The sequence below is a fragment of the Trachypithecus francoisi genome, unplaced genomic scaffold (assembly GCF_009764315.1).
Source record: "Trachypithecus francoisi isolate TF-2019V2 unplaced genomic scaffold, Tfra_2.0 Lachesis_group11, whole genome shotgun sequence".
NCBI lineage: Eukaryota > Metazoa > Chordata > Mammalia > Primates > Cercopithecidae > Trachypithecus > Trachypithecus francoisi.
Genome location: NW_022681456.1, coordinates 115,409,013 through 115,432,430, shown reverse-complemented (window position 1 = coordinate 115,432,430; position 23,418 = coordinate 115,409,013). Strand labels below are relative to the sequence as shown.

The 23,418-nt window shown below is 38.9% G+C and overlaps 1 protein-coding gene across 1 annotated transcript in view; it reads left to right on the top strand.

Annotated features, from left to right (window-relative positions):
* DERA (deoxyribose-phosphate aldolase) overlaps positions 1-15,958 on the top strand; it is a 129,119-nt gene extending 113,161 nt beyond the window's left edge. The window contains exons 7-9 of the mRNA XM_033222755.1: positions 10,629-10,741; positions 14,903-15,052; positions 15,360-15,958. Coding sequence (XP_033078646.1) covers positions 10,629-10,741; positions 14,903-15,052; positions 15,360-15,416 — 320 coding nt within the window. The 3' untranslated portion in view covers positions 15,417-15,958. The remainder of the gene's footprint in view (positions 1-10,628; positions 10,742-14,902; positions 15,053-15,359) is intronic.
* The last annotated feature ends 7,460 nt before the right edge of the window (positions 15,959-23,418 follow it).

The following is a 23,418-nucleotide window of genomic DNA, read 5'->3' as shown; positions in this document are numbered from 1 at the left end:
CTTAAAAGACACAAAAATCCACATGATGCAAAGGGATACAGGAAGCAACTGAAAGAGTTCCCAGTGGCCAAAGCTGGAACTGTGTGTACAGTAAAGTAAATAAAGTAGTGTGGGATTATAACCCAAGTGTACAATAAATATCTTCAAGTCTATACTGATATTAAGTAAATTATTGTACATTTTAAAGTGGAGAAGATACAAATCTTTCCATATAAAAAATTCCAGGCTTCAGGGTCCAAGATGGCTGAATAGGAACAGCTCCAGTCTACAGCTCCCAGCGTGAGCGACACAGAAGATGGGTGATTTCTGCGTTTCCAAGTGAGGTACTGGGTTCATCTCACGGGGGCTTGTTGGACAGTGGGTGCAGCCCATGGAGTGTGAGCTGAAGCAGGAAGGGGCATCACCTCACCTGGGAAGCGCAAAGGGTCAGAGAATTTTCTTTCCTAGCCAAGGGAAGCCGTGACAGATGGTACCTGGAAAATCGGGACACTCCCACCTTAATACTGTGCTTTTCTAACAGTCTTAGCAAACGGCACACCAGGACATTATATCCCATGCCTGGCTTGGAGGGTCCCACGCCCATGGACCCTTGCTCACTGCTAACACAGCAGTCCGAGATCGAACTGCAAGGCAGCAGCAAGGCTGGGGGAGGGGCATCCACCATTGCTGAGGCTTGAGTAGGTAAACAAAGCGGCCAGGAAGCTCAAACTGGGTGGAGCCCACTGCAGCTTAAGGAGGCCTGCCTGTCTCTGTAGACTCTACCTCTGGGGGCAAGGCATAGCTGAACAAAAGGCAGCAGAAACTTCTGCAGACTTAAACATCCCTGTCTGACAGTTTTGAAGAGAATAGTGGTTCTCCCAGCATGGAGTTTGAAATCTGAGAACGGACAGACTGCCTTCCCTGACCCTCGAGTAGCCTACCTGGGAGACATCTCCCATAGGGGCCGACTGACACCTCATACAGCCGGGTGCACCTCTGAGACTAAGCTTCCAGAGGAAGGATCAGGCAGCAACATTTGCTGTTTTGCAGTATTTGCTGTTCTGCAGCCTCCGCTGGTGATACCCAGACAAACAGGGTCTGGAGTGGACCTCCAGCAAACTCCAACAGACCTGTAGCTGAGGGTCCTGACTGTTAGAAGGAAAACTAACAAACATAAAGGACATCCACACCAAAACCCTATCTCTAGGTCACCATCATCAAAGACCAAAGGTAGATAAAACCACAAAGATGGGGAGAAACCAGAGCAGAAAAGCTGAAAATTCCAAAAATCAGAGCGCCTCTTCTCCTCCAAAGGAATGCAGCTCCTCGCCAGCAACGGAACAAAGCTGGACGGAGAATGACTTTGACGAGTTGACAGAAGTAGGCCTCAGAAGATCAGTAATGACAAACTTCTTTGAGCTAAAGGAGGATGTTTGAACCCAGAGCGAAGAAACTAAAAACACTGAAAAAAGATCAGATGAATGGCTCACTAGAATAAACACCATAGAGAAGAACTTAAATGACCTGATGGAGCTGAAAATCATGGCACGAGAACTATGTGACACATGCACAAGCTTCAGTAGCCGATTCAATCAGGTGGAAGAAAGGGTATCAGTGATTGAAGATCAAAGGAATGAAATGAAGTGAGAAGAGAAGTTTAGAGAAGGAAGAGTAAAAAGAAACAAAGTCTCCAAGAAATATGGGACTACGTGAAAAGACCAAATCTACGTCTGATTGGTGTACCTGAAAGTGATGGGGAGAATGGAACCAAGTTGGAAAAACACTCTTCAGGATATTATCTAGTTGAACTTCCCCAACCTAGCAAGACAGGCCAACATTCAAATTCAGGAAATACAGAGAATGCCACAAAGTTGCTCAAGAAGAGCAACTCCAAGACACATAATTGTCAGATTCACCAAAGTTGAAATGAAGGAAAAAATGTTAAGGGCAGCCAGAGAGAAAGGTTGGGTTACCTACAAAGGGAAGCCCATCAGACTAACAGTGGATGTCTTGGTAGAAATTCTACAAGCCAGAAGAGAGTGGGGGCCAATATTCAACATTCTTAAAGAAAAGAATTTTGAACCCAGAATTTCATATCCAGCCAAACTAAGGTTCATAAGTGAAGGATAAATAAAATCCTTTACAGACAAGCAAATGCTGAGAGATTTTGTCACCACCAGGCCTGCCTTACAAGAGTTTCTGAAAGAAGCACTAAACATGGAAAGGAACAACTGGTACGAGCCACTGCAAAAACATGCCAAATTGTAAAGACCATCAATGCTAGGAAGAAACTGTACCAACTAATGAGCAAAATAACCAACTGACATCATAATGACAGTATCAAATTCACACATAACAATATTAACCTTAAATGTAAATGGGCTAAATACTCCAATTAAAAGACACAGACTGGCAAATTGGATAAAGAATCAAGATCCATCAGTGTGCTGTATTCAGGAGACCCATCTCATGTGCAGAGACAAACATAGGCTCAAAATAAAGGGATAGAGGAAGATGTACCAAGCAAATGGTAAAAAAAAAAAAAAAAAAAAAAAAAAAAAAAGGCAGGGCTTGCAATCCTAGTCTCTGATAAAACAGACTTTAAACAAAGATCAAAAGAGGCAAAGAAGGCCACTACATAATGATAAAGGGATCAGTTCAACAAGAAGAGCTAACTATCCTAAATATATATGCACCCAATACAGGAGCATCCAGATTCATAAAGCAAGTCCTTAGAGACCTACAAAGAGTCTTAGACTCCCACACAATAATAATGGGAGACTTTAACACCCCACTGTCAACATTAGACAGATCAATGAGACAGAAAGTTAACAAGGATATCCAGGAATTGAACTCAGCTCTGCAGCAAGCAGACCTAATAGACATCTATAGAGCTCTCCACCCCAAAATCAACAGAATATACATTTTTCTCAGCACCACATCACACTTATTCAAAAATTGACCACATAGTTGGAAGTAAAGCACTCCTCAGGAAATGTAAAAGAACAGAAACTATAACAAACTCTCTGCCAGACCACAGTGCAATCAAATTAGAACTCAGCATTAAGAAACTCACTCATAAGCGCACAACTACATGGAAACTGAACAACCTGCTCCTGAATGACTACTGGGTACATAACGAAATGAAGGCAGAAATAAACATGCTCTTTGAAACCAATGAGAACAAAGACACAACGTACCAGAATCTCTGGGGCACATTTAAAGCAATGTGTAGAGGGAAATTTATGGCACTAAATGCCCACAAGAGAAAGCAGGAAAGAACTAAAATCGACATTAAAATTAAAAGAACTAGAGAAGCAAGAGCACACACATTGAAAAGCTAGCACAAGGCAAGAAATAACTAAGATCAGAGCAGAACTGAAGAAGATAGAGACACATAAAAACCCTTCAAAAAATCATTAAATCCAGGAGCTGGTTTTTTGAAAAGATCAACAAAATTGATAGACCGCTAGCAAGACTAATAATGAAGAAAAGAGAGAAGAATCAAATAGACACAATAAAAAATGATAAAGGGGATATCACCACCGATCCCACACAAATACAAACTACCATCAGAGAATACTGTAAACAACTCTATGCAAATAAACTAGAAAATCTAGAAGAAATGGGCAAATTCCTGGACACATACACCTTCCCAAGACTAAGCCCGGAGGACGTTGAATCCCTGAATAGACCAATAACAGGCTGTGAAATTGAGGCAATAATTAATAGCCTACCAACCAAAAAAACTCCAGGACCAGATGGATTCACAGCCAAATTCTACCAGAGGTACAAAGAGGACTTGGCACCGTTCCTTTTGAAACTGTTCCAATCAATAGACAAAGAGGGAATCCTCCCTAACTCATTTTATGAGGCCAGTATCATCCTGATACCAAAGCCTGGCAGAGATACAACAACAAAAGAGAATTTTAGACCAATGTCCCTGATGAACATTGATGCAAAAATCTCAATAAAATACTGGCAAACCGAATCCATCAGCACATCAAAAGCTTATCCACCATGATCAAGTGGGCTTCATCCTTGGGATGCAAGTCTGGTTCAGCATATGCAAATCAATAAACATAATCCATCATATAAACAGACCCAAAGACAAAAACCACATGATTATCTCAATAGATGCAGAAAAGGCCTTTGATAAAATTCAACAGCCTTTCATGTTAAAAACTGTCAGTAAACTAGGTATTAATGGGATGTATCTCAACAAGAGCTATTTATGACAAACTCACAACCAATACCATACTGAATGGGCAAAAAACTGGAAGCATTCCCTTTGAAAACTGGCACAAGACAGGGATGACCTCTTTCACCGCTCCTATTCAACATAGTATTGGAAGTTCTGGCCAGGGCAGTCAGGCAGGAGAAAGAAAGAAAGGATATTCAATTAGGAAAAGAGGAAGTCAGATTGTCCCTGTTTGCAGATGACATGATTGTGTATTTAGAAAACCCCATCGTCTCAGCCCCAAATGTCCTTAAGCTGATAAGCAACTTCAGCAAAGTCTCAGGATACAAAATCAATGTGCAAAAATCACGAGCATTCTTATACACCAATAACAGACAAACAGAGATCCAAATCATGAGTGAATTCCCATTCACAGTTGTTTCAGAGAATAAAATACCTAGGAATCCGACTTAACAAGGGATATATAGGACCTGTTCAAGGAGAACTACAAACCACTGCTCAGCAAAATAAAAGAGGACACAAACAAATGGAAGACCCTTCCATGCTTATGGATGGGAAGAATCAATATTGTGAAAATGGCCATACTGCCCAAGGTAATCTATAGATCCAATGCCATCCCCATCAAGCTACCAATGACTTTCTTCACAGAGTTGGAAAAAACTACTTTAAAGTTCACATGGAACCAAAAAAGAGCCCACATTGCCAAGCAATCCTAAGCCAAAGAACAAAGCTGGAGGCATCATGCTACCTGACTTCAAACAATACTACAAGGCTACAGTAACCAAAACAGCATGGTACTGGTACCAAAACAGAGATATACACCAATGGAACAGAACAGAGCCCTCAGAAATAATACCACACATCTACAACTATCTGATCTTTGACAAACCTGACAAAAACAAGCAATGGAAAAAGGATTCCCAGTTTATTAAATGTTGATGGGAAAACTGGCTAGCCATATGTAGAAAGCTGAAACTGGATCCCTTCCTTACACCTTTTACAAAAATTAATTCAAGATGGATTGAAGACTTAAATGTTAGACCTAAAACCATAAAAACCCTGAAGAAAACCTACGCAATTCCATTCAGGACATAGGCATGGGCAAGGACTTTATGACTAAAGCACCAAAAGCAATGGCAACAAAAGCCAAAATTGACAAGTGGGATCTAATGAAACTAAAGAGCTTCTGCACAGCAAAAGAAACTACCATCAGAGTGAACAGGCAACCTACAGAATGGGAGAAAATTTTTGCAATCTACTCATCTGACAAAGGGCATCAAAGAACTTAAACAAATTTATAAGAAAAAACTAACCCCATCAAAAAGTGGGCAGACACTTCTCAGAAGAAGACATTTATACAGCCAACAGACTTATGAAAAAATGCCCATCCTCACTGGTCATCAGAGAAATGCAAACCGAAACCTCAAGGAGATACCATCACATACCAGTTAGAATGGTGATCATTAAAAAGTCAGGAAACAACAGGTGCTGGAGAGGATGTGGAGAAATAGGAACAGTTTTACACTGTTGGTGGGACTGTAAACTAGTTCAACTATTGTGGAAGACAGTGTGGCGATTCCTCAAGGATTTAGAACTAGAAATACTATTTGACCCAGCCATCCCATTACTGGGTATATACCCAAAGGATTATAAATCGTGCTACTATGAAGACATATGCACACGTATGTTTATTGCGGCACTATTCACAATAGCAAAGACTTGGAACCAACTCAAATGTCCATCAATGATAGACTGAATTAAGAAAATGTGGCACATGTACAGCATGGAATAGTATGCAGCCATAAAAAAGGATGAGTTCATGTCCTTTGTAGGGACATGGATGAAGCTGGAAACCATTATTCTGAGCAAACTATCAGAAGGACAGAAAGCCAAACACCACATATTCTCACTCATAGGTGGGAATTGAACAATGAGAACACTTGGACACAGGGTGGGGAACATCACACACCAGGACCTGTCATAGGGTGGGAGGTGTGGGAGGGGGGAGGGATAACATTAGGAGAAATACCTAATGTAAATGACAAGTTAATGGTTGTAGCACACCCACATGGCACATGTATACCTATGTAACAAACCTGCACACTGTGCACATGTACCCTAGAACTTAAAGTATCAAAAAAAAAGCTTGCCCTGGAATCTCATACCTCAGCATAAAGCATAAAATTTCTATCCATCTTTATGTCAGAACAAAAGTTTGCATCAGCTGTTGATAACACCAGTGAAAAAATATGATTAATAATAATTGCTTAAATTGTATCCCTGAAAGGTAAATGCACCTGATAGCAATAACTTATGCATACCCTTACTGAATGTGTGTCCCAAGCTAGGGAGTTCGGGAGTGGCCAACCCAGAAATTATTCCTTTGTTTATGAAGAACATCTGAGCCCCTGGCCTGAACCATGGAAGTGAAACACAGGCTGTACATGAGATTGAGGCCCTAAGTTTTAGGTTAAATGGTGAAGGTTGCCAGGTGGAGGTCATTAGGGGAAGGTCTTCAGTGAAAATGCTATGTAAACTGCATGCTGTTTGCAAGTAGTTGCAGTTTTCCTGCGCTGCCCAGTGCCACTGGGCCATGTGGTTATATTGTCCAGCCCACCAACACTGGACTTTCTCTTCTGTGCGTAAGCCCTTAATAGAACCCCATATCTCCTTTGCTGAAAAAAAAAAAATTCCAAGTAATTTATGTAGCCAAGCCCCCCTCGAGGAGGTGGATTATGACTTCCCACTCCTTAAGTATGGGATACCCATAATGACTTCTTTTCAAAGAGTACAGTTGAAATGGGAAAAAAAGATAAGCTTTACAGTGGAGATACCGGGCCAACACTAACCACCTCAGCCAAGTGCTCATGGTCAACACCAACAGTGGTAAATCATGGTGCCAGTATGTGCCCTTGACATAATGTGATGAACATAGCAGTTTCCCTCTGTGGTCTTCCCAAACCCATAACCTCAGTCCAGTGATGAGAAAAACATTTAACAAATCCCAATTGAGGGACATTCTACAAAACACTTTGTGGAATGTAAAATACTGACCAGTACTTTCAGAACTGTCAAGATCATCAAAATAAAATAAGAAGAAGCTAAGAAACTATCACAGCCAAGAGGAATCTGTGGAGACATGACAAATGTAGTATTCTAGATGGGATTGTTTATTGAGTCATGCTAAAGAAATCTAAATGAAGTGTGGACTTTGGTTAATAATATATCAGCATTGGTTCCTTAATTGTTACAAAATGTACCGTAATTATGTAAGATAGCAATAATAGGGAAAACTGGGTGTCGGGTATTTGGAAACTGTATTATTGCTATAATTTTTCTGTATATTGAAATTTGTTCTAAAACTAAAAGATTATTTAAAAATAAACTATTTTGTTCTGAGCCAACAGTCCAGTTTTGTTACTGGGACTGGAATGAAACACAACATTATTTTCCCTTCTTCATTAGTCAGTTAAAGGTGGAAAATACTGTAGTTTTCTTTTTCTTGGTAGCTGTCTCCATCCATCTAGAAATTATTGAGCTCCTCCTGTGTGTCATGTTCTGAGGATACAGAATAATATAAGAAAGATGCAGCACCTGCCCCTAAACGTCCAGAAAAGGGCATAGACATGCAAATAACGTGTGGGCCACTGTAGCTACTGCTGGGTTACTGTTGCTGCCATAGTAGATCTTCTGCTTTGCTCTCCTAAATATATTAGAAAGAGAGTCTCTACTCCACCCTTCTGAAGGAGTTTGGCTCTTTTGATTAACTTTAGATGGTGTAGTTTTTAAGAGATCATGCCTTGTTTTTAGACGTCCAAAGGTAGCCTTGGTTTTTTTTTTTTTTTAATTATTATTATTTTTTTAGACAGAGTCTCACTCTGTTGCCCAGGCTGGAGTGCAGTAGTGCAATCTTGGCTCACTGCAACCTCCACCTCCTGGGTTCAAGCAATTCTCCTGCCTCAGCCTCCCAAGTAGCTGGGACTACAGGCACCTGCCACCATGCCCAGCTAATTTTTTGTGTGTTTTTAGTAGAGACGAGGTTTCACTATGTTGGCCAGGCTGGTCTTGAACTTCTGACCTTGTGATCCGTCAGCCTCGGCCTCCCAAAGTGCTGGAATTACAGTTGTGAGCCACCACGACCAGCCAGTAGCCTTGGTCTTCTGTCTTAATCTTCTCTTCCAATATGCTTAACATAATTTAGGTGATATATACATTATTATACCCAAAAGCCTTCTAGTGAATCAAAAGATGCCACATATTAGAAAAACACATCTTGATATCATTATGGATTCTTTGGGGATGTTTCCCTCACCTTCTTACATCTATGTGTTGGCTTTAATCTCTTCTTTTTGTCTTATTTCTGATGTTGTAGGCATCAGGCATCAGTTCTATAGTCTGTTCATCCATGCATTTATTCATGAACTTAGTATATGCCTAGCTCAAGGCCTTTACACTTTGTTTTCCTGCGTGTAATGCTGTATCCCCACATTTCCTTCGTTCAGTCTCTATTTGGATTTCATTAGTTAGAGATGCTTTTATGATAACTCTTTAAATATAGCTGCCCCTCACCAACTCTACTACTCTCTGTCTCGTTACATTGTATTACATTTCTCCGTAGAACTTATCTCCACTTGACATTTTCTTTCTTGTCTTTCTCTTCTAGAACACCTGCTCACAAAGGCAGGAACTTTTTGTTCATTTGTTGGTCTATTCCCAGCATCTTTAGAGCAGAGTATGGCACATGGTAGTACTCGGTAAATATTTGTTGAGCAAATGCATGCATGGTAGTCATGTCTCCAATTTCAGGCAGCCTACAGACCCAAAGAAATGAAGGCTTCCAGTGACCTGCTCTGATGCATCGGTGTCCATGGAATTTGTACAGATTGCAGCCCTACCTAAATCCTTGCTTCATTTCTGTTGGTATAATAATTGAAAGTTTTCAAAGTGCTTTCGCATAGATTGTCCCTTTTGATGCTTTGTGTAATCCTATGAGGCAAGTAGGAATTTCTTAGACGTATCGTACAAATGAGGAATTTGTAAGGGGATGGAATTTCAAAGGTAACTATGAGAGCCAGAGCTAGAAACCAGATCTCGTGACTTCTAGCTCATCTGGTGATTACACGGGGTTCACGTTTCATCTCCACCCGTGTCTACATTGGTTTTGAGGACAAGGTCTTGAATTTTCTGTTTTTATATTTTTCCATATGCCTTATACACAGTGTGCTTAATAAATAAAGGTGTATTTCTTTGGGCCTTTTGGCCACTTCAACTTTTATCTTTGACTTTGTTAATGGACTTTGGGAGGATCTTAGAGACTTGTTTTAGGTATGGTGCCACGGATTCCATAGGTTAGGGGCATGAATTTGCACACAAATCACTTAGGAATGTTGGTTATTAGATTCTGATTTAGTTGATCTGGTGTAGTGCCTGAGAGTATGCATATTTAACAGTCTCTGGTAATGCCCGTGCTGCTGGTACATCTTCCACACTGACTATTTCAGGGCTTTGTAACACGTGAAAGATGTATTCTTTGTTTGACTATCTGACTGTGTGAACCTAGGTAAGTTTATTGGAGACACTGTGATGGATTGTTTAGGCTAGATTACTTTGGTTAAAATCCTACCTTTCCATTTACTGTGTGATCTCAGGTAAGTTACTTAACTTTTCTGAGACTCAATTTCCTCTTTAAAAGTAGAGATCGTATTACTATGATCTCTATTTTTAGCTCATATAGGTATTGACTGAATTAATATTTGTAAAGCACCTAGATTCATAATGCATGGCACTCAATGAATCTTAACTACTGTGATCATTTCTTTGTCTCCTTGTATTATTCTGTTAAACTACATTAATAGGTTTAAGATACATTTGAAGGAAGAAAGTTGCTTAAGATATTTGCAAGGTTTAAAATACTTGCATGGTGTCTTTCATGGAAATGCTAATCTCGGAAGACAGTTCTTTCATTAATGAACAATGCAATAGAAATCAGCTAATGGTGATTCTTCTTGAGCTGTCACAACTGTATACTGTGTACTTTTCATTAAGCATGAGCAAATTAGGAGAAAATGAGTAGGCACTCCAGTTTTGTAGTAAAATGTTATGATGTATAATATTAAGCATAGGGCATAAAATTGTTCTTCTTCATCTCAGTTATGTATTAAATGAACCAACTTGATTTTAATTGGCATTGTGGAAATACGGGGGCAAGAGATCAGAGGTCACTGAGAATATATTTCATGCCTAATATAGTGATGGTGAGCGGGAAAAAGTATGGACATAATTATTTTAAAGGGAGATTTTGGTTCTAGTTTTTCCAGTAATTAATGAAAAAGGACATTGGATTTCTTCAGGAAAAAATTTACACAACTCATTTCTCCCACTGACTCAAAAGTGTCAAAAAAAAAAAAAATCTTTAGTTAACATGGAGTTTTTCTTCTTTTTGTTTTAGGATCAGATTTTATTAAGACCTCTACTGGAAAAGAAACAGTAAATGCCACCTTCCCAGTAGCTATAGTAATGCTACGGGCCATTAGAGATTTCTTCTGGAAAACTGGAAACAAGGTATATTATTGCCAGCAAATCTTTCTTCAGAGTAAAGATAATGTTATTTATAATACTAGTTACAGCCACAATAACTGTCTTTATATGGAGAAACTGTGAATGAATTACCTTTGTTAAGATAAATGTTTAATTTACCTTTCATTATGAAAGAACACATTGATGGAGAAAAATTGTGATTAACAGAAAGTGAGTTGTGAGTGTGGGAGTGAGTATGTGTGATCAAGATGTAAACTCACTTTATGTCCTTTTGTTAACCGAAGACAATTTTGTCACTGACAAGAGATTCCTAAATGGGTTCTTTAACGAACTAATTCTGCTACAACACAGAGGCTTTCTCACAAGGCGTTGGCCAGTGAAAACAGGTTAATGCAGAAATTAAACTTCCTTGAGGAATGGAAAGAATTGCAGAGTAACATTTATTGAATGATAAGCTGTGGTGGTGATATGAAAAGTATGCAATATAATGGGAAATAATCTTTTCCTGTCATTATTGAAGGACACACATAAATTGGTTTTTCTGTTGGGAAACCCCCGGTCCAGAAAAACTTATTACTTTTAATAATATGAGGTGAAGAGAAAATTCTCGAGGAGATGAACTTATTAAACAAAATAATGAAATGCTGTGAAACAGCAGGGAAAAGGTAGCTAGACGTTATATAGCTCTTGAATTAAATATCAATTTTTGCGTTTTATGGCAGTTGGATGTGCTCTTTGGAAGACTGTTAAGCTGAAGAGGGTGTATACTAGCTTTTGTCAGCTTTTCGAAAAATAATACATATTTTTTGAAACATATGAAGTTAAAAGGAAAAATGCGTATGAGGTGCTTTTTTAAAAATGAGTTTGGATTTTCCTTTTCATCTCAAGTTACTTGTTTAGCTGCAAATTATCTCAAAGGATTTTTTTTACATGATTGGAGAGAAAGGTTGTGTGTGTGTGTGTGTGTGTGTGTGTGTGTTTAATGACACTTTCCCTTCCTGAGAGGCATCTTTTAAATCTAGTCTCTTGATTTCTGCCGAATAGAAACCCAAAAAAGACCTTTAATCCTTTGTCCATTGGATGTGATGACTTTATATGTAAGTGTAGCTTCAGTTTATTTTGGAATAGGTGATTTTTTTTTTTAACACACTAGTTTATGAGAGGAAATAAACTCCTTCCAGAATTTTCTCACTTAGAATAACTTCACATCTTTTTTTTTTTTTTTTTTTTGAGACAGAGTCTTGCTCTTTCGCCCGGGCTGGAGTGCAGTGGCCGGATCTCAGCTCACTGCAAGCTCCGCCTCCCGGGTTCCCGCCATTCTCCTGCCTCAGCCTCCGGAGTAGCTGGGACTACAGGCGCCCGCCACCTCGCCCGGCTAGTTTTTTGTATTTTTTAGTAGAGACGGGGTTTCACCGTGTTAGCCAGGATGGTCTCGATCTCCTGACCTCGTGATCCGCCCGTCTCGGCCTCCCAAAGTGCTGGGATTACAGGCTTGAGCCACCGCGCCCGGCCAACTTCACATCTTAATTACGAATAGGATAAATATCATTGTGATCTACATGAGAAAGCTGACCCAACTTGAATAACCTCTAGCTGGTAGACTTTCTGCAATTATCCAAATAAGTTAAAAGATTTTTTTGTTTAAATAAGCTGTAAAAATGATAAATCTATCTTTGGTCCTCAGTTGAAACTACCACCACTCATTTGATTGTGATTCTCATTCTTAGCCAAAGAACATCAAACCACATGTGAAAGTTTTCATACTTACAGATGCCTGGGCCCCCATCCCTGATGGTTTTGGGTCTGGCGTAGTCCTCAGGCAGCTGTTTGCATTAAGTTCCATTGCCAGGGTTCAAACTTGCCACTGGGGACCCAATCCAGTTTTGTTCTCAACAAACATTTATTGGATAGTTAACCATTTGCGATGTTAACCTGTGTTAAATGCTGGAATGGAAAAATGAGTACGTCCCTTCTCAGGAGAGCTCTTAGACAACAAGCAAAGAATGTTAATGAAATTTTTTTTTTTTTTTTTTTGAGACGGAGTCTCACTCTGTCGCCCAGGCTGGAGTGCAGTGGCTGGATCTCAGCTCACTGCAAGCTCTGCCTCCCGGGTTCACACCATTCTCCTGCCTCAGGCTCCTGAGTAGCTGGGACTACAGGCGCCCGCCACCTCGCCCGGCTATTTTTTTGTATTTTTTGGTAGAGACGGGGTTTCACCGTGTTAGCCAGGATGGTCTCGATCTCCTGACCTCGTGATCCGCCCGTCTCGGCCTCCCAAAGTGCTGGGATTACAGGCTTGAGCCACCGCGCCCGGCCAGAATGTTAATGAAATTTTTAAGTGCTCAGTGTTCCAGGCCAGAGTACCGAGGGAGGGACACTTTGTTGTCTTTCAGTCCTTTCTTTTTAATTGTATTGATTCTTTCCCTCGGTAATAAATAAGTCCATCCTAGTTTTATTAACACAAAGACAGGTACAGGCCAAATTGTATTCATTTAATCATATTTGATTTCAAACAAAGAGATTCTGTGTATGTGTTTGCAAATCAGGTGCAGCCTTTCGGGTTGTTGACAAGTTGCTTGCGCAGCCCTTAGACTATAAAGTTTCCACGTCGTTGATTTAAGGGTGTTTTCAAATGAGATAGGCCACCTTCCAGACCATGATTAGTGTCACTCCTGAGAAGCAGACGTTTAATATTTCATAACTGATTTCATTGCAGATTTATGTTTTCCATATTCTTTCTCTTAAAAAAAAAAAAAGGATAAACTTACGTTAGAACCTCTCTGGAAACAGACTTGCTGACACAAACTGAACTGTATAGAAAATCTATAAGAAGCACTGCCTAATTGACAAAAATGCTCCTATGATTAACATGTATGCTAATATCAACTAATTGATTGTTTTGGCTTCTTCTCAACAAATAACCTCATCCTACTTAACCCGCCTACTACCTTACAGAGTCATAGCTTGGGCTCCAGAGTAATAGCAGATACCTTTGGAATCCCTGCACTGCTACTGCTTAGTTGTGTGATGTTGTGTAATTGAGGCAGGGAAACCAGTTAAAAGACTTTTACTGATACTTCCTGTGAGAACTGATAAGTGAGAGTATAGCAGAAAGTGTGCATATGGGGGATAAGGAAAGTAAGGAGGTAGAATTGGTGGTGTGGCCAGGGAATGGTGGAGTTTGGGTTAAACTGGAAGGTTTCCTGCTTGGGTAGATAATAGACTATATTCATTTAATGTCTCCCTTCTCTAGCATTCTGTTAGCAGTCATCTGCTGGGGCAACCACTCATAGCCCTGAGTGATAAAATGTGAGAGATTTAGTACTTGGGCTCTGAGGTGTTGTTTTGACCACTAACATCTATAGATTCCCGACTGTACTGGATAGCCAGGTTCCCGAAACATGTAAATCCAGATTATCAGAGTTTTATTATATATGGAACATATCTTTCATTTCCTAATGGATCCAGGGACATCATTTACAAATATTAGATATTGACTGAATTGGGCTGTGTTATGGTCAACCCTTAAAGACTACGGGAGTATGAGGAGCCCTCCACGGTGTTTTCCTACTGCCCTTATGTGACTGGTCTGCCAGCTTTTTAGCATTGTGTGTGCCTGCAACTTAGAACAAAAATCCCTGCAGTTAAATTGATTAAAACAGCTGTCAACTTTCCTTGCTGTATTGCTGCCAGTTTGGTTAGGGTAACCTTGCAGCCTTGCTGATTCTGTCCTTTGATTTTAAATGCGTGTGTCTTTTGAACCTCAAGATGAAGGCTGAGAAGTGACTCTACAGGCTTACTTGTAGAAATGTAGAATGAGTGGGCTTTTGTGATCTGTCTTCCTATGTATTGACACCTTCCTTGTTTATTCCAGGTTCACAGCTATAGTCTAGATGGTTGAGGTTTATGACTTTCCAGTAAGTGAAATGTTAATGAGGGTTACTAACCCTCAGTAGTATCTCTTCAGAAGCAGTGACATTCTTCCAAAAATCTTCGGAAAGTTGTTCCATAGTGTGAATGGTCATGAGTCACTGATCTAAGCCCTTTCACCGGATGAAGTGAAAAGATTTTTTTTTCAACAAAAGAGGGAGAGACAGAGAATAAACACTGTGATAAACATATTATTATTTTTAAAAGAAATCCAGTAACAATAAAGATTGTTCTATTCTCTGCCTTCCCATTTAGATAGGCTTTAAACCAGCAGGAGGCATCCGCAGTGCAAAGGATTCCCTTGCTTGGCTCTCTCTTGTAAAGGAGGAGCTTGGAAATGAGTGGCTGAAGCCAGAACTCTTTCGCATAGGTGCCAGTACTCTGCTCTCGGACATTGAGAGGCAGGTGAGTAATAATCTCTGTCTTTGGAATAAATTGACACGTGTTTTTGAGAAAGGAATTGAAAAGTCAAATTGAGAACTGGAGATAAAAACTCATCTGATTGACCTCATCCTACCCAGTCCTCTACCTTTTCTTCCAAGCAAACCTCCATCACAAGTGAGTAGGGTGGAGATTCTGTTGAAGCGCATACTAGTGAGGCTTTATAATGAAATGTTCGTTAAAACTATTCATTATTATTTGATAGTATAACTATGAACTGATGTGTATAATTATAGAATGATTGTTAATTAAACTCTGCTTTTCCTCACAGATTTACCATCATGTGACTGGAAGATATGCAGCTTATCATGATCTTCCAATGTCTTAAATTAGTCACCAGTTCCAGAAAAGTTCTTTAGGACAACGTTTAAAAATTATTTTTCTACACAATTGCTAAAATTATTTAATTAAAAAATTGGGTAATAGGTCACTGGCATTCTTCTCCTTAAAATTTCTACCGAACTTAAAGAATGGAATGGAAAAACCAAACTCTTCCACATGTGGTACTCGTTTCAGGCACATCTGAAATGATCTTAATTACTAGAAGATCGGCACTATTAACTTTGTGAAGGGTTTCTCCTAAAAACTCTTAAGTAAAATGTTTATGGTAGCTTTGACAACGTCAAATTCTAAGGGGGAAAAAAACAATATTAAACTGCCCAAGCAGTGTGCCCTAGCAAAGGAAAATGCAACATCCTGCAAGTGCTGCTGTAACGACTTCAGGAGTCACTGATTCAGCACTAATTTCCTGCCGTGAAAACTCATCTTTCGTTTTCGCAATGGGTATGTGCTTTTATTAATTGTCGTGCTGAGGAACTTTCTGGCATTGTTATATACAACTATGAATATCATTAAAGTTTTTTAATTAATGAAGTTCCTATAGTTTATTTTTTTTTAAAACTTAAAAGTATTACAATACATAATGAAAAAGTAATACATGAAACATAAAAAGATATTTGATCAGTGAGTCTCTGAATCTCTCTATTTGATTCCTTGGGTATGTATCTGTAAAACACCCTGGTACATTATTAATGAATGCAACTTATGTATGTATTCTGAAACTCCTCAAATTTTCTGGTATAGTGACTGGAGGAAAACAGTAGACATTAACAGTACTTGCTATGTAATAAGCTTTACATGTATCAATTTATTTAACTCTGATTTAATCCTTGTAATAGTAAGGTAAATACAGTAAGGGGTTTGATCCTTATAGCAGCAAGTACTGATGTAATCGTCCTTTTATACAGACAGGGAACTGAGGAACAAAGAATTTAAGCAACATGCCAAAGGTTGCTCAAAATTAGCAGAGTTAAAAATCAATCCCAAGCAGACAGGCTCCTACCAAGTGCATGCAGTCACCCCCAGGTCTCCCTTTCCCCCGGTACACATAGTCGGGTGTACATAAACAGAGCTCCCCATCAGCTGAGGGGACGGTAATCTGCCTCGTGCTGTCTGGTTTTTCTGCTCTCTGTCTGTCCCAGCCTCGCTGTTCTGGAGATGCTGCTTGCTAGCACCTCTACCTCGTTACAGAATGTGTTTCTTTAAATGGTGGTTTTCATCAGGAGAGTCTTTTTCTTCCCTGAATGGCTCTCCAGTTGCTCATAAGCAAAAACCTGGACTGGAAGTCAGTTTTGGTTTCATCTTCTCACCTGCTGAATTCTAGCCTGAACTCTCCCTCTTTCTTTGACTCCTTGGTCCAGTCAGTTCACATCTCTTGACCTCAGTTTCTTCATCTGTAAAGAAAATGGGTTGGGGCAGATGATGTCAAAGTTCTTTCAGACCTAAAATTATATTACCCTAAGGATAATTAGAACAAATTCAAGAAAATGTTTTATGGCTAAAAAGAGAAAACACTTTTGTACCAATCTAAATTAGAATTTGCCTCTCGGGAGACAATTTAGCAAGTCCCGCAGAGCACCTCTCTTAACTGTAAATGAAATGACTAAAATAAGAATAGAAAAGAAATTCTGTTTTTCCCCATTGCCTTAGCAGGATGCCAACTTTTGACTTGTGCCTTTGGATATGGTCAGTGGCTGCGAACGCATATGCAGCCTCATAATATGCTAGCCCAGGTGCCCACCAGTGCAATGGCCAGTCACCTTTGGAGAAGAAACATTACAGAAAAATAATTACAGTCTATCATCTTTGAAGCTATTCCAATTTCACAGGGAGTTCTGTTTTCCTCCCATTAAACCCAGCTGGTCATTTTAGTTGATCAAGTGAACAGGCATCATTATCTTCAATTTTAATTTATATGAGGCATCCACTGAAATTGACCTCTGTGGACAATTACAGATTCACATAGGAAATTAAGATTAGTAAGTCCCTCAGACCTATTAGAGGCTGATGAGCATGGCCTGATCTAAAGGTAAGTAATGTTATATTTGGGGGGAAAATTTATTTCAAGGACTGTGGGACTGTTCATCTGGGAATGTCTGCCCATCCTTACCTGGCTCTTGAAATCAAATGTAACACAGATGACTTTAATAGGAACACCCTCATTAATGTTGATTGCTATGAAAACATAAGAGGAAGAGGTCATTTCTGAGGTGACTATGATATACTACAAGCTGATTTGTGTACTTCAGAACATTGGGATCAGATGCTTTATACAATCAGAAAATGACCTTCTATGTTCTGTGTTTAAAGCTTCTAAGTTAATAAAAGCACCCTGCCTTGTTGCAATTGTTCAGTAAGCATATTAGGCTTTAAAGTTATTTTTGAAACAGTCATAATGTGGGAGCATAAAGAGACTTTAGAGAACATGTAGTTCAACACTTTTTTTTTTTTTTTTACAATGAGAAACGAAACAGATTGGAGAAGTCATTTGTGCAAGACCACATAGAATGTCAGAGCTGATGCCAGAACATACATCCCCACCACATGACGAATTAATTTACAACACATACCCTGGTCTTTGGAACTGAACATTTCTCACTTGTTTATGCCCCCTGCTATATCTAATCATGTTTGTCAGCATGTAAACTTAAGACTTACAAGAGATTCACGTTAGCCTCTTGGAGTCTTCGAAATAGTGTTTTAGAGACCAACCTTCTCAGTCTAGCCCAAGTGATAGTGTGATAGCATGGTTGATTTCATCTGTTAGAATCTCAGAGTTTTGGATGACCTCTAGAACTGATTTTTTTTAAGGGTTGAATGTTACTTTGTTTTGTTTTAAGGAAGAAAAAGACGTGTTATGGGGGCTTGTTTGGATTCTAATTTGTATACACATGGAGAGGAAATGACGTGTAGTCACAAAACAGTTTTATAATTAAAGTATTCTTGCCCCATTCTGGATTATTTCAACACTGATGAGAAATTCAGACAAATTGGTTCACATGAAAAATAGTTTGTAGAGACCTGTGGTAGCAGTGGGAACTGTTACAGATATCTGGAAGTGTATCCTCCCAACAACATAACATAGTCTCCATCCTGATGGAGCAGAACAGTTTGTTATGTCATACATATGTGTCTTACAGAAACCAAACCTGTTTCTTTGGAAAAATTAACTTACACTTCTAGTACAGAGAGAAACCAATATTAATTTTTCTTCCATCTACCTGATATTGTACACATCATAAATAGGGCCACAGTGCAGAGGTATAAAGAAGAAGAAAGAATTTGAATAGATCTTACCTTCCAAGACAGTGAAATGTTATGCCCATTTTGGCGCTAGGAAAAAGATATGAGGTGAAATCAATTTCTACTTTTATTTTCCTGATCATACTCAGGGGCTTTGCCTCCCAAAGAAAATATGTATTTTACAACCAGCACCAAATGATCCTTTTTAGAAATGACCACAGGTAACATCTGGCTGATATATCAAATATGTAGTAAAAATAATCATTTTTAATTAACTAAAACCTGCTCAGGAGAGAGTCAGAGGAATATCCATCTGGTCAACTCAAACTTAATAGGACAGATGAGGATCAGGATGTTTAATGCAATATACGTGAAATACTTAGTGACCTTACAATGAACTAAAACTTTTTATTGGGAAAAAGAACACAGATGAGGAGGAAGAATTGGAATATCTAGAAAGGACAGACCTGAAATTTGATATTTTTAGAAGTACATCTTGTAAAACAGGTAGAATATAAGAAACCTAGGTCTCATGGCATTAGTTTCTATTGTCCAGTGACAGGGAATGTTTTCAATTCATTTGAACAATAAAATAAGTTTATTCTTTATTCTGGAGATTGGCAAAGAGTTTTAAGAAGTGATAAGTACCTTATAAGAAGTGATTATAAGTAAAGCTCAAAGGAACTGGGATTATTTAGCCTGAAGAGAAGATCAAAGAGTTCTTAATGTCTGACAATCCCAGGAAAAGTTACTTCTATATTAGATTTTAGGAACGCGTCCTATATCTCCTCTATAGAAGAAGAAATGAAATTTATGCTACATGTGAAGTTAGGTTCTAGGTAAGGACTCCCTGAATGGACTAGAATGTGTTATTAAGAAGGTACATCTTACTATTCTCAGTAGTAGACTTGTCTTTGTGTTTGATGGTTTGGTTGTGCTGCCAAAAAAAAAAGTGTTTTTCAAATGGAATCACTGGAAGAATTAGAATTTCCAATTCAATAAGTTAGCTGTAAAGCCTGAGAATTGTATTTCCAGCAAGTGCCCAGGTGATGCTGATGCTGTTCTCTGGGAACCACACTTTGGGAACCACTACATTAGAAATCTTTGCACTCAATACCTGGATTCCAAATTAAATGGGTCTATTAACCAGTAAAATTCACCAGCTGCAGCACTTCTTTATCATGGAGCTCTAGGATGAATGTGTATATTTTGCTGCTTTTCATAGCCAAGAACAGGAGAGGGGACAATGGAAATGACATTATCCCTTAATCCTTTCACACTAGGCAATGAACTTGATTTCACTTTGGGCTTAAAAGCAAGCTTTGGAGCCTAGAATAAATTAGATGAATTTAGAATCATTATCCACAAAATCGCCAAAGGATTTTGGCAAGCCAAGATTGTAAGATTCAGCTGTATTTGATTCTACCAGTCTGGAATGCTGTAATTTTTGGTGATTTATATATAATGTACTTTAAAACCAAGACATATTTTAACAGAGCCCATTCTTTAACTTACATGTAGAATAGATAAGATGTTCTAGGGAATGGTATGTTTCACAGATACTTGGCTTATTTTGAAGGTACTGTGTATATGGTCTCTAGAGCAAATGAAAATGTTAGTTCCTTGGTCTTTTCCACATAAAATGATGTTTTAAATTTGTTTTTTTTCTTTGTTAAGTGTTTGCTTTGCCAGTACTATAATGCACTTAGGCACAGTTCTTAATCATAAGCAAAAAAACCTAGTTTAAGCCAAAAAGATACTTATTCTTAAAGCATGCTGTCTTACAGAATATCCAGGATGGCCAGATAGTGGGGAATTTTATTAGGCCATTCTTGCATCGCTATAAAGAAATCCCTGGGACTGGGTAATTTATAAAGAAAAGAGGTTTAATTGGCTCATGGTTCTGCAGGCAAGGAAGCATAGTGCTGGCATCTGCTCAGCTTCAGGGAGGCCTCAGGAAACTTACAATCATGTCAGAAGGTGAAGAGAAAGCAGACACATCACATGGTGAAAATAGGAGCAAGAGGCGGAATGGGGAGGTGCCACACACTTTTAAATGACCAGCTCTTGAGAGAATTCACTATGGCAAAGACAGCACCAAGCCATGAGGGATCTGTCCTGATGGCCCAACCACTTTCCGCTAGGTCCTACATTCAGTGTTGGGGATTAGAGTTCAACATGAGATTTGGGCAGGGACAAATATCCAAACTACATCAGAAATAGAGGCAGCTAGGTAAGAATAATGCTCAAACCACTCTTTAGAACTGCTCTTATTCGCTTCTTGGCCTTTTGGCTAAGATCAAGTGTAGACCTGATGGTACTGCCTCATTGGTACTGCCTCAGGGCACTTGATACCAGAACCCCTGCCTTTGCCTTCCCTGAAAGTTGGGTTTATCACAGTGGCCAAAGACGAATTCCTCATGTTGATCTCTTGAGTATCAAGTTCCCGTCTGGTTATGTCTAATTATTACAGTGTTGGCCACATCCCTGTACCTTAGCTGCAGAGAAAGCTGAGAAAGCAAGTTTGGGCTGCCTTCTTGGGGAACGGGGCATATCATGTTCAAAAGATAGTGGACGGTCAAGTGTCACAGTTGTCAACTACAATATAACAAGGTGGCACTGGAGAGACAGTTAATGCTTTGTGTTAAGAAAGAACATGTTGCCCCGCTACTGTATTTCCATTTTCAGTTAGTCTCTAAAGCTGAACACTGCAAAGTTGCCCCTTGTTTCTTAGTCCCATGTAATAGGTCCAGAGAAGTCCTATGGAGTCCTTTTGTTTAAAGAAAATTGCACTCTCACCAGCAATATATGACAATGCCCTTTCCTCCAAATACGTATGCTTCTGTTTATTTAGACAGCTATCGACTTCCTACTGAGAGCATGATGAAATTATTTCTTTCTACTTTCTTTCCCTTCCTTCAAAATTCATCTGATTTCTGATGTCAGATAGCTTTTATAACATATTCTTGAGGCTTGGAAATATACTTATAGCTCTATTACATGATTTATCAGCTTTAATAATAATATTCTCTTCTCTACAGATGAGAAAATCAGCATACCTTACCCACCACCTTGTCCTCTTCTTCAAACTTTTGCTATATACCACATCATTAGAGTTTATAACATCTAAATTCTGTTCTGTGACCATAATCTCCACAGTTGTTTTTGTCTTAGTTGCAAAGTTAAATGCAGTCAACGCTCATATTCTTTTCAAAGTTTGGCCTCTAGTAGTTTCCTGAAGAAGGGCTTTGGGACTACATTCCCTGAGTTTTTGCAAGTTCAAAAATTTTATTTTCTTTACACTTTAGTGATTATTTGGCCATGTACAGTTCTTGGATCACACACTTTATTTCCTTGAGGACCTTGTATTATTACCCCAGTGTCTGCTAGCATTGAATACTGCTGTACATAGTAACAGCCTGACTTAAACTTTTGCCTCAGTCCAACGACAGATTTTTCTTTCAATGCCAGTAACCTTAATAAAACAAAATTCAAGGCTGAATGTTTTGTATCAGTTTTTCCTGGGGTTCAGTGTACCCTCTTAGTCTACAGATCCAAAACATATTTCTAGAAAGTTACTTTGAAGTATATCTTTAACATTTTTCCTTTTTATTACTATTTTTTAACTTTTCTTCAAGATGCCAGTTATTGCATATGTGCCCTGTCTAGCTATTACTTTCTCTAGTTCTGAGGGGTTTTTTTCCTACTTCATTTTATACTATTTTCTATTCCTGTCATCCTTTTTTCTTGCAGTGTTTTCAGCACAATCTGGTTGCTTTCAGTGAAATGTTTGCTTTCTGAGCTCTACCAAATTATATTTCATTTTCTATTTTCTGGAATTATCGTCCCTGAGCTCTTGTATATTTGATATAAACTCTTGTTTTATAGATACAGTAGCTTTGTTTCAGTTGTTTGTTTGTTTTTAAGACTTTGGCAATATGTTTGGCCCACATTTTCGTCAACTTTATGGAAACATTTTTGTTGGTGAGTATTCTTTGTCTTCTATTCCCCCCCATTTGTTTTCTCTTATTTTGTTGGATTAGTTTTGCACAGATGCTCATTTGTTAATGAGATAAGTTTTTTCTGGACCAGGTACTGGCAAGAGGTTTGTGTGGAATAAATGCTACATCTGTCCACGTTCTAGGCTGGCAGGAATTCTTATTGTTCACAGACACATACGTTCTTTATGACACAGGATTATGTATTTGAGTGAATTATTTTGGCCTTAACTGTCCCTCGCCACCAGTGATTAGCAGCTTTAGGGCTACTCACAATGCATTTCTTTTCTCTGATTCTGCCTCAATAACAGGCTGCTTCCTACACAGATATGGAATTGTCATATGCTTTCTCTGTTAGCTCCACCTCTCTTGTTTCTCTTCAATGCCAGATTGGGTGCAGGGAAACCTGCTGTCAGCCCATGCACCTATCCCCATTGATTTATAGAAGTTCTAGGCTTGTCTTCCTGGAGGATGCCACCTGTTTTGATATGCTGCCTTTGCCTGAAGCCAAGGAGTTGGAATTTGTATACATGTTACATTTGAATAGGAAGATTTATGTTTGGAATGCATACAAATTCTGATTCACATTGAAACTGTAGTAGACGCAACAGCAACTTTAAAACTAAAGTGCTAAGAAATGAGCATGTTAAGTGGCAGTTCCTGAGACATCTGTTATTATTCTGTATTTCTCCCTCAGATAAAACTTATACCCATTGGAATGTGGAGGGGAATAATTAATAAATTTGGATC